Consider the following 14,922-nt stretch of genomic DNA (forward strand, 5'->3'; position numbering starts at 1 on the left):
TCCCTGTGGCATTCCACTAGTTACAGGTTGCCATCCTGAAAATGCCCTCCTTATCCCCGAGTCTGTCTTTATTAGTTAGCCAATCCTCTATCCATGCTAATATACTAACCCAAAACCATGGGCTCTTATCTTATTAAGGTACCTTATCAAATGCCTTTTGGAAACCCAAATATATTACACTTACTGGTTCCCCTTTGTCTGTACTGCTAGTTACCACCTCAAAGAATTCTAATAAACTTGTCAGGCATGAATTCCCCTTCATGAAGCCATGCTGACTCTGCTTGATAAGATTATGTAATTCTAAATGCTCTGCTATTCCATTCTTTTTAATAGACTCTTAACATTTTCCCAATGACAGATGTTAAGCTAACTGGCCTATAGTTACCTGTTTTTTGTCTCCCTTTTTAAATAAGGGTATTACCTTGGCAGTTTTCCAATCCTCTGGGACTTTTCCAGAATCTAAAGATTCTTGGAAGATTACTACCAGTGCATTCACTATCTCTGTAGCTACTTACTTTAATATCCTAGGATGCAACCCATCAGGTCCAAGGGACTTATTGGTCTTTAGCCCCATTAGTTTCCCAAGTACTTTTTCTCTAGTGACAGTTATTGCATTTATTTCCTCCCCTTCTTTTGCCCCTTGATTATTTAGTATTGGAATGCTATTAGTGTCTTCTACCGTGAAGACTGAAGCAAAATATTTTATTCAACTCCTCTGTCATTTCCTGATTCCCCACTTTTATTTCCACAGCCTCATTCTGTAAGGGGCCTATGCTCACTTTGGCCTCTCTTCCTTTTTATATATTTAACGAAGCTCTTACTGTCTGTCTTTATATTACTTGCTAGTTTACCCTCAGAGTTTATTTTCCTCCTCTTTATTAATGCCTCATCAGTACTGCACTGGAATATCAGCTTTAATTTTTGTACTCAAGTCCTGCAGTGGGACTTGAACCCAGAAGCTTATGGATCTAAAGATTCTTGGAAGATTACTACCAGTGCATCCACTATTCCTGTAGCAGCTACTTGAATATCCTAGGATGCAACCCATCAGGTCCAAGAGTGCTACCAATTGAGTCATAGCTGACACTGGGAAAACATTTGCATGACAAATAACTTGTGGTGGGAAAATATGTTACAAAAGCCCAAAGGTAATTCTGAACTTTGGCACAGAGTCTGAAGATGTCAGTCTACTTCACTAGATTTTAACTGCCAGATTGTCATGTCAGTCAGCTAAGGGATTTTTAAGGGCGAATGCACTACCAGATGATGTAAATCCAGTTTGATTTATTTTTAAATCAATTGGAAATTGGCCTTGTCCATCCTGAAATTTAAATTGTCTCAACAGTGTTGAAATACAGAATGCCTCTCCTTGCCAGTTCTCTTGGCTCATACCACTGGAGCACTATCCTTAAACTTGAAGCCAGTGGATGCCTTTGCAACTATGCAGAAAGGGCTTCAGTATATAGATTTTGAACAAAAACAAAAATACCTGGAAAAACTCAGCAGGTCTGACAGCATCTGCGGAGAGGGATACAGTTGACTTTTCAAGTCTGTATGACCCTTCATCAGAGCTAAAAAAAATATAGAAATGAGATGAAATATAAACTGGTAGAGGGGGAGGGACAGGAGGAGCTCGATAGGGGGCCAGTGATAGGTGGAGGCCAAGGAGAGATCGCCAAAGATGTCATAGACAAAAGGACAAAGGGGTGTTGATGGTGGTGATATCATCTAAAGGATGTGCTAATTAAGGGTAACAAGCAGGACAAGCTAGTGGCAGATGGCTCTAGTGCGGGTGGGGTGGGAGGAAGGGATCGAATTGGGCTAAAAGGTGGAGATGAAACATTAGATCGAATTAAATTTAAAAATAGGTGGGGAAAGAAAAATATATTTGTAAAAAAAATGATAAATTATTGGAAAAAGGGGGTGGGGATGGAGGAGGGAGTTCATGATCTGAAATTGTTGAACTCAATATTAAGTCCAGAAGACTGTAAAGTGCCTAGTCGGAAGATGAGGTGCTGTTCCTCCAGTTTGCTTTGAGCTTCACGGGAACAATGCAGCAAGCCAAGGACGGACATGTGGGCATGAGAGCAGTGTGGAGTGTTAAAATGGCAAGCGACAGGGAGGTCTGGGTCATGCTTGTGGACAGACCGAAGGTGTTCCGCAAAGCGGTCACCCAGTCTAAGTTTAGTCTCTCCAAAGTAGAGGAAAACCGCATTGGGAGCAGCGAATGCAGTAGACTAAATTGAGGCAAGTGCAAGTGAAGTGCTGCTTCACTTGAAAGGAGTGTCTGGGCCCTTGGACGGTGAGGAAGGGGGGAAGATTTTGAAGTCAAGCCATGGCATATTAGCAGATTCAGTTATACAGAGTAACATGTATGTCGGAAACCTGCTTTGAATAATCAAGGGTTGCTCAAAGGAGAGCCTGGATGACAGAAAGTATCCCATACTCCAGTGCTGACATCTGTCACTGAGTATTTCTTTCTGTCCCCAAAATCATCTGCACCAGTTGATGATTTCAAGAAAAAAAAATACTCGTGGTAATGTTGAGTTCCCGCATTAAAACTTATGATCATAGCGATAGTCTCCTATCAAAGTAGAAAGTGGAACAAAATTAACTGGTGGGTGCAGTATTGAAAGAGCTGTTCCATTCATTTTTGGGTTACTGTAAAGTAGCCATACTGGAAACAATTGTGAAATGCGTGATTCACACTTTACTTTCAAAAGAAGGTGTTTCTCCCTTTTAGAGGATATTGCATCTCCTCATCCTCTTCCTCTCTTTCTGTGCCTTACGCAAGAGCCTATTGTGTGCATTCTCTTCAGTTCTTATCCTTGTGTTTTTGGCACTAATTTTGCATTTGAACTATATAAAGAAATTCTGGGGGTGGCTTTTGTGTCCTTTGAGGGTGTGGATTTCTTTGAGCTTTTCTTTGTCCTTTAGCAAATGATTTTAAAGTGTGCAAAATCCTGACTCAAATGTGAATAAGTAAGATTGACACCTGTTTTACCATAATTACTCTATTAGTGCTTTCATTTGCAGAGTCTTGATCAGGGATAGATACTAGATAATTGTTTTCAAATTTATCTGGAAATACAGATGCAAGCCAGCAGGCCCCTTACATGAGTTCCCAAAAGATCAAAAATAGTGCTCTAATTGTAGCAAGTATCTTTTAATTAATATAGCAAGATAACATGGCTTGCTAGTGATGCACTGGTGTCAGCTTAAGTAGGCACATACTACAGATAATGGACTGTTGAAATGCTTAACCAATTTCGATATCTTTGCTGTTTCCCCTCAAGCCTCTGTGCTCTTTGAGCTACGTTGGCTCCTGGGCTGCCAGTGCCTCAATTTTAAAATTCACATCCTTGTTTTCAAGTCACTACCTCGCTGCTCCTTTTCTCTGTTGCAGCCTCCTTAGGCAGCCCCTTGAGGTTGAGGGTGACTTGCTTCCACGCTAAAAATTAGTTCTCAGGTGACTAAAGAGCCCAATGCGCAACCTACAGTCTCTGCCACAGGTGGGGCAGACGGTGGTAAGAGGAAAGGGTGGGTGTGTTGCCTGGGTTACCACATGCTGTTGATGCTTGGCTTCAGGTAGCCCTTGGCGATGAGACTCTAGGTGTTCAGCTCCTTCCCGGAGGCGAAGCCCACATCCCGTGAATGAATAAAACCGCCTGCCTGAGTGTAAAGCAAGAGGTGCCGTGATACAACCGAGTTGATGGTCTGATACTCAGCAAGTGAGCAATTTTAGCAATAAAGAAGCAGCCCCGTGTCAATGGTCATATAGCTCCTCCTGGTTATCTTCCAGAATTAAGTGGTTTAAATGTATAATGATAATTTGCCAGAATAGCCCAATTTCAGATTTTGTACAACCTTAGGAGTTTTTCCAATTTGAAAACCATTGCACTACAAGTCTCTCTGAGAAAGAGATGTGCGCTCAGAGCTAGGGTAACCCTTACTGAATTATTCATAGAATTTCTTGGTCCATTATTTAAAGAAATTGGGAACCAGTTTATTGTAATAATTTAATAACTACTTAGTGAATTTCCTTACTGAGTGAGCATACTAGTGATGTGTGGTGTACAAGCTATTTTGCTTTGTATTATTGAAATTTAAATACCTCCCAAATTTGTATCAGGTAGTACCTACTCCGTCAAAATTATTGTAATTTGAAGCTTCCTGTTGGGTAACACTTAGATTATCATATTGCAGAGTTCGCTTTTCGGTAATTGTAGCTTGCACCTTAGGCTAATGTTCATGATTCAAGGGCAGCCACTGTGTGTATGTGAGGAGTTGAGATGGAAATGTTCAGTTTTCGTCAGCAGCTGGACACTGTTGGGAGTGGTTGTAACACTGATATACAGCAACCAAAAGTAAATTAAATAGAAACAGAAAATGCTGGGTGCACTCAGCACGTCTGGCAACATCTGTGGGGAGAGGAATGCCGTTAGTTCACATTTCAGATCAATGACCTTGGATCAGAACTTGTCACCCACAATGAAGTCCTGACCATCGACCTGAAACTTTAACTCTATTTCTGTCTTTGTTTCTTTTTTTCTGTGTCTCTCGAGCCTTCTCTTTCTGCACTGTCCCCCCCCTTTCTGTGCCCGCCCGCTGTCGCCTTTTCCGCGCGTGCTGCCCCCCTTCCGCGCGCACTGCCCCCCTTCCGCGCGCGCTGCCCCCCTTCCGCGCGCGCTGCCCCCCCCCTCCGCGCGTGCTGGCCCCCCCTTCCGCGCGTGCTGGCCCCCCTTCCGCGCGCGCTGCCCCCCTTCCGCGCGCGCTGCCCCCCTTCCGCGCGCGCTGCCCCCCCTTCCGCGCGCGCTGCCCCCCCTTCCCGCGCGCTCTGCCCCCCTCCCGCGCGCTCTGCCCCCCTCCCGCGCGCTCTGCCCCCCTCCCGCGCGCTCTGCCCCCCTCCCGCGCGCTCTGCCCCCCTCCCGCGCGCTCTGCCCCCCTCCCGCGCGCTCTGCCCCCCCTCCCGCGCGCTCTGCCCCCCTCCCGCGCGCTCTGCCCCCCTCCCGCGCGCTCTGCCCCCCTCCCGCGCGCTCTGCCCCCCTCCCGCGCGCTCTGCCCCCCTCCCGCGCGCTCTGCCCCCCTCCCGCGCGCTCTGCCCCCCTCCCGCGCGCTCTGCCCCCCTCCCGCGCGCTCTGCCCCCCTCCCGCGCGCTCTGACCCCCTCCCGCGCGCTCTGACCCCCTCCCGCGCGCTCTGACCCCCTCCCGCGCGCTCTGACCCCCTCCCGCGCGCTCTGACCCCCCTCCCGCGCGCTCTGACCCCCTCCCGCGCGCTCTGACCCCCTCCCGCGCGCTCTGACCCCCTCCCGCGCGCTCTGCCCCCCTCCCGCGCGCTCTGCCCCCCTCCCGCGCGCTCTGCCCCCCTCCCGCGCGCTCTGCCCCCCTCCCGCGCGCTCTGCCCCCCTCCCGCGCGCTCTGCCCCCCTCCCGCGCGCTCTGCCCCCCTCCCGCGCGCTCTGCCCCCCTCCCGCGCGCTCTGCCCCCCTCCCGCGCGCTCTGCCCCCCTCCCGCGCGCTCTGCCCCCCTCCCGCGCGCTCTGCCCCCCTCCCGCGCGCTCTGCCCCCCTCCCGCGCGCTCTGCCCCCCTCCCGCGCGCTCTGCCCCCCTCCCGCGCGCTCTGCCCCCCTCCCGCGCGCTCTGCCCCCCTCCCGCGCGCTCTGCCCCCCTCCCGCGCGCTCTGCCCCCCTCCCGCGCGCTCTGCCCCCCTCCCGCGCGCTCTGCCCCCCCTCCCGCGCGCTCTGCCCCCCTCCCGCGCGCTCTGCCCCCCTCCCGCGCGCTCTGCCCCCCTCCCGCGCGCTCTGCCCCCCTCCCGCGCGCTCTGCCCCCCTCCCGCGCGCTCTGCCCCCCTCCCGCGCGCTCTGCCCCCCTCCCGCGCGCTCTGCCCCCCTCCCGCGCGCTCTGCCCCCCTCCCGCGCGCTCTGCCCCCCTCCCGCGCGCTCTGCCCCCCTCCCGCGCGCTCCGCCCCCCTCCCGCGCGCTCCGCCCCCCTCCCGCGCGCTCCGCCCCCCTCCCGCGCGCTCCGCCCCCCTCCCGCGCGCTCCGCCCCCCTCCCGCGCGCTCCGCCCCCCTCCCGCGCGCTCCGCCCCCCTCCCGCGCGCTCCGCCCCCCTCCCGCGCGCTCCGCCCCCCCTCCCGCGCGCTCTGCCCCCCTCCCGCGCGCTCTGCCCCCCTCCCGCGCGCTCTGCCCCCCTCCCGCGCGCTCTGCCCCCCTCCCGCGCGCTCTGCCCCCCTCCCGCGCGCTCTGCCCCCCTCCCGCGCGCTCTGCCCCCCTCCCGCGCGCTCTGCCCCCCTCCCGCGCGCTCTGCCCCCCTCCCGCGCGCTCTGCCCCCCTCCCGCGCGCTCTGCCCCCCTCCCGCGCGCTCTGCCCCCCTCCCGCGCGCTCTGCCCCCCTCCCGCGCGCTCTGCCCCCCTCCCGCGCGCTCCGCCCCCCTCCCGCGCGCTCCGCCCCCCTCCCGCGCGCTCCGCCCCCCTCCCGCGCGCTCCGCCCCCCTCCCGCGCGCTCCGCCCCCCTCCCGCGCGCTCCGCCCCCCCTCCCGCGCGCTCCGCCCCCCCCTCCCGCGCACGCCCTCCTTCACACCTCCCCCTCCCTCTCCCTCTCCCTCCCCCCTCCTGCCTTCCCCCCCCAACCTTGCTCTGCGCCTACAATACACTCATATCTTGTTAATGGGTTATGCCCAGCACTGATCTATGTGGCAGGTCACTAGTTACACTTTGGTAACCTGAAAATGACCTATTTATCCCAGTTCTGTTTCCTGTTCCTGTAATTCACAAATCCTCTATCCATGCCCCTATGTTACCCCAACATCTTCAGCCCTTATCTTGTGTGTTAACCTAAGGTTGTACCTTACTGAATGCCTTTTGGAAATCTAAATACACTACATGTTTAAATCAAACCTTACTTTTTTGCTTATTTCAAAAGTGGGCTCTGCTGAACCAAAAGATGGCTGCTACAGGTCACATGATTCACAAGTTGGCTACAGTTTCTGGAAATGTCCACAGCAGTTACAGGACAAAAGCTCATTTCTCATCCTTGTGGAATCTTACCTCTCAATGTGAGGACACATTACAATCAACGAAACCAGGGGCCAGCAAACGATCTGTCTCCCCAGCCTGGCTCTATAACAAAGGGAGAGCCATTAAAACTTGTTATACCTGCAGAGATGCAAATAGTCACCATCTATCTCGTAAATGTGAACTATGGATTTTGACCAAAAGCATAGAAACTGCTTGTTAGCCTGCAACTGTCTCATTAATGAGCAACATCACATGACCTAAGCTTCTGGCCCTTGGAAAGTTTTAGTATTACATTTCTAGACTTGCAAGTCAGTCTGCTGTTTAACCTCCAGCCTGAAAACAGCAGGACTCCAGGCTAACCAGCAGCCTCCATCAAGTCTAAGCTTCCTCAAAACCTGTTTCTTTGGAAGATTCCTGCCATCGCCAGCCATACAGACCAAGTCTCTCTATACTAACCTCATCTCGCTGCGTCACCATCAAAGGTAAAAGGAATTCTGCAACCCTTGCTTCAGCTAGATGAACCGGCCTGAACTGCCATTCCACCTTGAAGGTACCCTCACTGGACTCTGGCAATCACGTGAACTGATATCCATATCTGTGGTTATTTTTCTTTCAAGTTATTCATATTTGTTTAAAAAAAACCTTCCACTTTCCTACCTTCTTATTGTGTGTGTTTGTGTGTTTGTGTGTGTATGAAGTTGCGACCATCCTCGGGTTTGAATGTATGAATAAATTATACTTCTGATTTAACCCTAAAGAGAGTTTGCTGCAAGTCACTTAAAAAATTGACCTCATGAGCAGAGGGTTTGGGGAAGCATGCCACACCCTATCAAAAATTAAAACACCTCTGCAAATGGACAGGCAGCCAGAAAATAAAGGAATTCAGGTTTGCCTCTCTCCATTGTCCGTAACAACTCTAATAAATTTGTCAAGCACTTTGTAAAACCATTTTATCTCTGCCTGATTGTATTATGATTTTCTAAATGCTGTGCTACTAATACTTTAATAATGGATTCGAGCATTTTTGAACAGGTCCCCATCATCACAGAATCCTGTCTTCAGCCAATTTGATTCACCACGTGATGTCAAGAAGCAGCTGAAGACACTGGATACTGCAAAGGTTATGGGCCCTGACAATATTCCAGCAGTAGTACTATAGACTTGTGCTCCCGAACTTGCTGCGCCCCTAGTCAAGCTGTTCCAGTACAGTTACAACACTGGCACTGTGGAAAATTGCCCAGGTATATTCCATACACAAAAAGCAGGACAAATCCAACCTGGCCAATTACCACCCCGTCAGTCTACACTTCATCAATAAACTGATGGAAGGAGTCATCAATAGTGCTATTAAGCGGCACTTACTTAGCAATAACCTGCTCACTGATGCTCAATTTGGACTCTGCCAGGGCCACTCAGCTCCTGATGAACAGCCTTGGTTCAAACATGAACAAAAGAGCTGAACTCCAGAGGTCATGTGAGAGTGACTATCCATTACATTAAGGCTGCATTTGACAGAATGTGGCATCAGGAAGCCCTAGCAAAATTGGAATCAATGGGAATCAGGGAAAACCTTCCGCTTGTTGGAGTCATACCTAGCACAAAGGAAGATGATTGTGGTTGTTGGAGGTCAATCATCTCAGCTTCAGGACATCACTGCAGGAGCTCCTCAGGGTGGTGTCCTAGGCCCAACCATCTTCAGCTGCCTCATCAATGACCTTCCATCATAAGGTCAGAAGTGGGGATGTTCGCTGATGATTGCACTATGTTCAGCACCATCCGCGACACCTCATACTGAAGGAGTCCATGTCCAAATGCAGAAGACCTGGACAATATCCAGGCTTGGGCTGGCAAGTGGCAAGTAACATTCATGCCACACAAGTGTCAGGCAATGACCATCTCCAACAAGAGAGAATTTAACCATTGGTCCTTGACATTTAATGGCATTATCATCGCTGAAATCCCAACTATTAACACCCTGGGATTTACCATTGACCAGAAACTGAACTGGACTAGCCATATAAATATTTTGGCTATGAGAGCAGGTCAGAGGCAAATCCTGTGGTGAATAACTCACCTCCTGACTCCCCAAAGCCTGTCTACCATCTACAAAGCACAAGTCAGGAGTGTGATGGAACACTCTCTACTTGCCTGGATGAGTGCAGCTCCAACAACACTCAAGAAGCTCAACACCATCCAGGACAAAGCAGCCCGTCTGATTGGCACCTCATCCACAAACATTCACTCCCTCCACCACTGACGCACAGTGGCAGCAGTGTACACCATCTACAAGATGCACTGCAGGAATTCACCAAGGCTCCTTAGACAGCACCTTCCAAACCCACAACCAATACCATCTAAAAGGACAAGGGCAGCAGACACATGGGAACACCACCACCTGGAAGTTCCCCCCACGCCACTCACCATCATGACTTGGAAATATAGCGGCCGTTCCTTCACTGTTGCTGGGTCAAAATGCTGGAGCTCAGTCCCTAACAGCACTGTGGGTGTACCTACACCACATGGACTGCAGCGATTCAAGAAGACAGCTCACCACCACCTTCTCAAGGGCAATTAGGAATGGGCAATAAATGCTGGCCTAGCCAGCGACGCCCATGTCCCAAGAATTATTTTTTTTAAAATTCCCAATGACAGATGTTAGGTGACCTGGCCTATAGTTTCCTGCTTTTCTTGAATAGATGTGTTACATTTGCAGCTTGCCAATCTGCTGAGACTTCTCCAGAATCTCAGGAATTTTAGAAGATTACAACCAATGCATGCACTTTCTCTGTGGCCACTTCTTTTAAGACCCTAGGATGCAGGCCATCCGTTCCAGGGGACTTGTCAGCCTTTAGTCCCATTAGTTTTCCTTGTACTTTTTCTCTAGTAATTGTGATTGGTCCTCCCTCCCTTATGCCTTTTGATTTTCTGCTATTCCTGAGGTGCCTTTTGTGTCTTCGTCATGAAGCTGTTGATGTATATAATTTTATTGGAAATTAGTTTTTTTTTAAATGGAGGGTTAGTCTGTGGGTGTGTCTTAATTGGAATAGAGCCAGCTAGTCTGGATGCTTTGTATACAAGTTTTGTGATGTAAGCGAGGTAGAGGGCATTTGCATTTTGTTGAATAGAGCATTCAAGAAGGGGAGTGAAATCTGGCACCTAGCTAGCAGAGACCAAGCAATGTTTTTATTACTAATAAAATTGGTACTCTGGAAAAGGGTTTCATTGTTAGAAGAGGTGGAGTTCAAAGGGGCTGGTGATACAATGAGAATTTACAATCATTGAGATGTGCTGGGTATAACCGATAGCAGTTTGGTGTGAGCAGTGTAACATCAAAGCCTGTAACCTACCACTGTGTCTGAAAAGGAACCAAAGTGAAAGGAACCTCATTTTGAATTTGTATGGTGAAATTGCTTTGCCTGATACCTGCTTAAAGTCTATGGGTTGCTGTTGCCTTAGTAGAGATTAGTTTGGGAATTTGTTAAAAGCTATGATAGTAATTTGTAGCCATGTGTATATATTTATCTTGTGTAAATTAATAAATGTCTCTTGTAGTTTGATATAAAAACCTTTTGAGAGCTGGTGGTCTGATTCCTGAATTTAGAGTTGCATCTCAAACATACCACTTAAAATATAGGTTATGACAGTTGCTTAAAGTTTCTCCCTGGGAGTTTTAAATAAGTCAGCTTTACCAACTGCGGTTATGATAAGTCTTCTACTGTGAAAATAGTGACAAAATTCTTGTTCTTCCATTTCTTTATTTCCCATTATTAATTCCCCAGTCTCATCCTTTAAAAGCCCAATGCTCACTATAGCTACTCTCTTTCTTCCTTATATACTTGTAGAAGCTCTCACTATCCATTGTTCCGAATATCTGGTTCATGGTTCATACCGTTTTTCAGGTAATTCTTAGTTCTCGGAAGATTAAAGTTGTAAAGTTCAAGTCATTAAAATACTGGGCATTAGAGATTGCTGGAATATCTAAAAAAAAATTGGCAGTTCAAAAGGTGAACCATGTTTGTTTAATAAAGTCAAAATAGAAGAGAGAACCATAAAACAGCAGGTGGGCTTACTTAACTAAAGAGCTAAGAGTGATGTCTGTGATGCTTGCCATAACAAAGGCAGCCCAGAGAGATGTTTTTGTTTTGGGAGGTAGAACTAAATTAATGTTAAAGCGTTTAGTGAACCCTAACAGATTGTAAATCTTATTTAATTCCTCAGATTAAAGAAGACGTTATAAATGAAGGATAATTAACCTAAAGGTTAGTTTGAGGACAGCCCAGAGCAGGCTACATTGAATGGAATAGAAACAGAAAATGCTGAAAAAACTCAGCAGGCCTGGCAGCATCTGTGGAGAGAAAAACAGAGTTAATGTTTCGAGTCCAATACGGCTCCTTTTCTTCTGATGAGGATGGGTGGAGCTTAGGGAGGGGTTCTCTGGTTTCAATTAGCTGTGCATTTGCTGAGAGAGTTGGTTGCAGTTTGGGCCTCATTGTTTGCAGCTCACTGAGAGAAGATAGCCAAAGTAAATGACAGTTCATTAGACCTACACTGTAAGCAGAGTTAAAAACCCAATTTCTTCATTATCCATGTGTAATGTGAGTGGGGTTTAATATCAGTTTGAATTTTGTGATGGAGCAGAAATTGGAAGATTGTCTAGTTGTGAAACTAGTCGAAGAATCTACAGTGGTCTCCACGGAGTCTTGTGGCAAAGGAAGCAACAAGCAGAGTAGCTTGCAAATATTGGAAAATGAACCAGAACAAGGGACTGAGGCATTCTCAGTCAAGAGATGGTAAATGAAAGTTTTACCTGTGAGAATAGCTGGTGCTAAGGAGAATTCTCCAGGGCACTGTGGCATACTTACAGGTGGTCCCTATATAAGTGAATAACTTTAAGATTGATGTATCTTACAAGAGAATTCCTTGGAAGTAAGAAGTAAAGCTGAGCGCTTAACACGGAGTTGTAAACCATATTGTTAATCGTGGTTGTTTTATTTAAGTTTTTTATACACAAAGTTTGTGTCTTTAAAAAAAATCATGTAATATTGTGGCACAGTTCTATTGATTAAAACTAGGTTTTTGGACTTCTCTTTAAATGTTAACAGTCCCAAACCAGATTGTAACATTGTTTTTATATTTCTTGATATTCACTCTCTTGTTCTCATTTCTCCCTCTTTTTAGCCATCCTTTGCTTGTTTCTAAAATTTTCCCAATCTTCTAGTCTTCACAGCATTGTACACCTTTCAACTTGATACCATCCTTAACCTCCTTAGTTAGCGACAGATGGAGAAAAGGTTATATGCTTAGAAGCCAAAAGCACAGGATTGTTTGTGCAAAGCAACACCATTACGCCAATGGAGGGCAGCATGAGGGTGAGAAAAATCCTCAGCCTAGAAATGCCCTTCTCTGCAGTTCAATTTTACAGTGACTGTCCTCCTCTGGAACACAATCAAGCCAAATGGAGCAGATCATTGTGAAAGTTTCAAGAGTGCCTGTCCAAGATAATGCTATCAGTTGTCCCTTCGCTGATTTCCCATTTCTTAAGCAAAAGCATTTCGTTAGACTCAGAGGAACAACACCAATTTACATTTACATAGCGCCTCTAATGCAAAAAAAAATCCTATGGTGCTTCATAGGAGTATTATCAAACAAAATTTGACACAGCTACATAATTTGGACAGTGAGCTACATAAGGTGATATTAAGACTGATGTCTAGTTCATGGTTCATGTTAATATTTGAGATGTATTTGGGAAAATAAAGTTGTAAAGGTAAGGTAACTAAAATGCTGGGCTTTAGAGATTGCTGGAACATCTAAAAGAAAATGGCAGTTCCAAAGGTTACCCAGGTTTGTTTAATAGAGCCGGAATAGAAGCGATGGACCCATAAAACAGCCTAGTAGCTTATTTAGCTAGAGAACTAATGTCTACATTGCTTGCAAAGAAGTGCAGAGAGATGTTTTGTTTTGGGAGCTAGAGCTAAATTAGTTTAAAAGCATTCATTGAACCCGGAAAGGCTACGTCATCATGGAGATGGGTGAAGTTTAAGAAGGTTCTCTGGGGTTTCAATTTATCTGTGTTTGCTGGGAGAGGAAGTTGGTTGTAGTTTGGACCTTGCTTGCAGAGAAGCCCTGGGAGCTGTTAGCAGGCTCCAGGAAGTTAGGGCTCAGAGAAATCCTGAGGAGCTGAGATGGTGGAAGAAGTTCACTGGTTCTGTTCCAGGCATTTAGGGCTCAGGGAAACGTCCGAGCCATTTGTAGCTCAGTTCAGCTGGGAGGCTGGTATTCGAAGAAGCTTGGGGCAGTGCCAGCTTGGTGAAGCTAACAGTCTGCAAAAGAGTTGGAAGTGAGCCCTCAATTAGAGGCGGGAATGCAGCTTTGAATCTCATGGAATGTAGTCTCAGGAAGAGGGATTGAACCATTGGGAGGTGAACAGTCGAGAGGCAGTCTGAATTGGAGCAGATTTTGAAGGAATTTAGAGTCTAGATCTTCGAAAGTGAAGGGATTAAATCCCTTGAGAAGGAGACAGAGTTTTAATGAGGTATTGAAACTCTCAGCGGTTACTGATATCTGGGTGGATTGCTGAGAAATCTGTCTTGGTCATCTCTGCCATTTAATGTGCGGTGTGGTGCGTTCAATCACAGTTTGCCTGTTAATTCATATTTACCTCATTCATTCTGAATGTTAGAGTATAAATTGTTGAGTACGTATAGTAAAATTTATTTTGTTTGTTTCAAACTGTGGAATCTTGTGACTTTATTGTCCTAATGGAAAACTGGGATTTAAAACTTCGTCCACCTTAAACAAAAAGTTACTGGTTCCTAACCAGGTCGTAACAGACAGGTGGAGCTGGGCCTTAAAGAGTGCTTGAAGGAGGAGAGAGGCATGGAGAAGTTTAGGGAGTTATTCAAGTTTAGGACTAAACAGCTGAAGGCTGTCGACAGAGGATCGATTAAAATTAGGAATGTGCAAGAGACCAGAATAGGAGGGAAGAAAATATTGTTTTTCTACTTAATTAAACTTCAAAATTTAGGGGAATTTTCTGAAATTGGTGTGGCCCTTTTCTGTGCTCAAAGCATTTTGTGTCATGACTAAATGTAAGTAAGTTAATTAAAGGGAAAATTTCAAAAGGTCGTTCTGCTTGACATCATTCAAGCTGTGTGCCTGAGGGGTTGAATGTGTTGTGAATATCAACAGATGCTTCTAGTCTGAAAGCCATCAGGGAAAGCCACAGGAAATTCCTCAGACTGAAGTGATGGACACCTGTTATCAGTACCTTGGCCAAGTATCTGTGCCCAGTGTCCTGACATTTGAGGTAGTCTTCATTGCAATGCCATCTGCAAGGAGTAAGGTAAACATACATTCCCTTTCAGGCACTGAGCACAGCAAACCTCAGTTGGAGATACCAGTTACATAAATCTGAACAGACCATCTACTCCTGGTCTAGAATCCCTCTTAGCACTCATTTCCTACTCTCCTATCTTGGGATCTCATTTCATGGTAACTGTTAAAAAAAATATATATTACCACCGCAGGGCTGCAACACCAGGAGATAGAGAGTCCACCACAGACAGGAGAACAAGTTCAGATCGCTAAGTATCTTGTTTCCAATCGATATCATGACATATGACTACTTTGGTGAGACTGGTGAGGATCTCTGAAGAATTTTAAATGTGACCCTGTGCCTTGCATTTACTGTTGGTGCAGGACACTGGAGCTTTATCATTTGATCCTACCATCATAGAAGAAAATAAAAGGCCTCCCATTTAAGACAGAGTTGAGTATGTTTTTCTCTCAAAGTGGTGGAATTCTCTTCCACAGAAAGCAGTAGAGGCTGTCATTGAATTTATTCGAGGCTGAGTTACAGATTCTTGATAGACAAGGGAGTTGAGGGTTATGGGGCGCAAACAGGAA

At 47.2% G+C, this 14,922-nt stretch overlaps 1 protein-coding gene across 5 annotated transcripts in view; it reads left to right on the top strand.

Annotated features, from left to right (window-relative positions):
• Window positions 1-14,922, top strand: part of LOC121271993 (casein kinase I-like) — a 212,200-nt gene that overhangs the window by 99,807 nt on the left and 97,471 nt on the right. Inside the window, exon 1 of one of the 5 annotated variants that reach the window (XM_041178284.1) lies at window positions 7,088-7,564. The exons of the other annotated variants lie outside the window; for them this stretch is intronic. Coding sequence (XP_041034218.1) covers window positions 7,531-7,564 — 34 coding nt within the window. The 5' untranslated portion in view covers window positions 7,088-7,530. Of the gene's footprint in view, window positions 1-7,087; window positions 7,565-14,922 lie in introns of those variants that run through there. 5 annotated transcript variants of the gene reach the window in all.

Source organism: Carcharodon carcharias, chromosome 32, assembly GCF_017639515.1.
Source record: "Carcharodon carcharias isolate sCarCar2 chromosome 32, sCarCar2.pri, whole genome shotgun sequence".
Lineage (NCBI taxonomy): Eukaryota > Metazoa > Chordata > Chondrichthyes > Lamniformes > Lamnidae > Carcharodon > Carcharodon carcharias.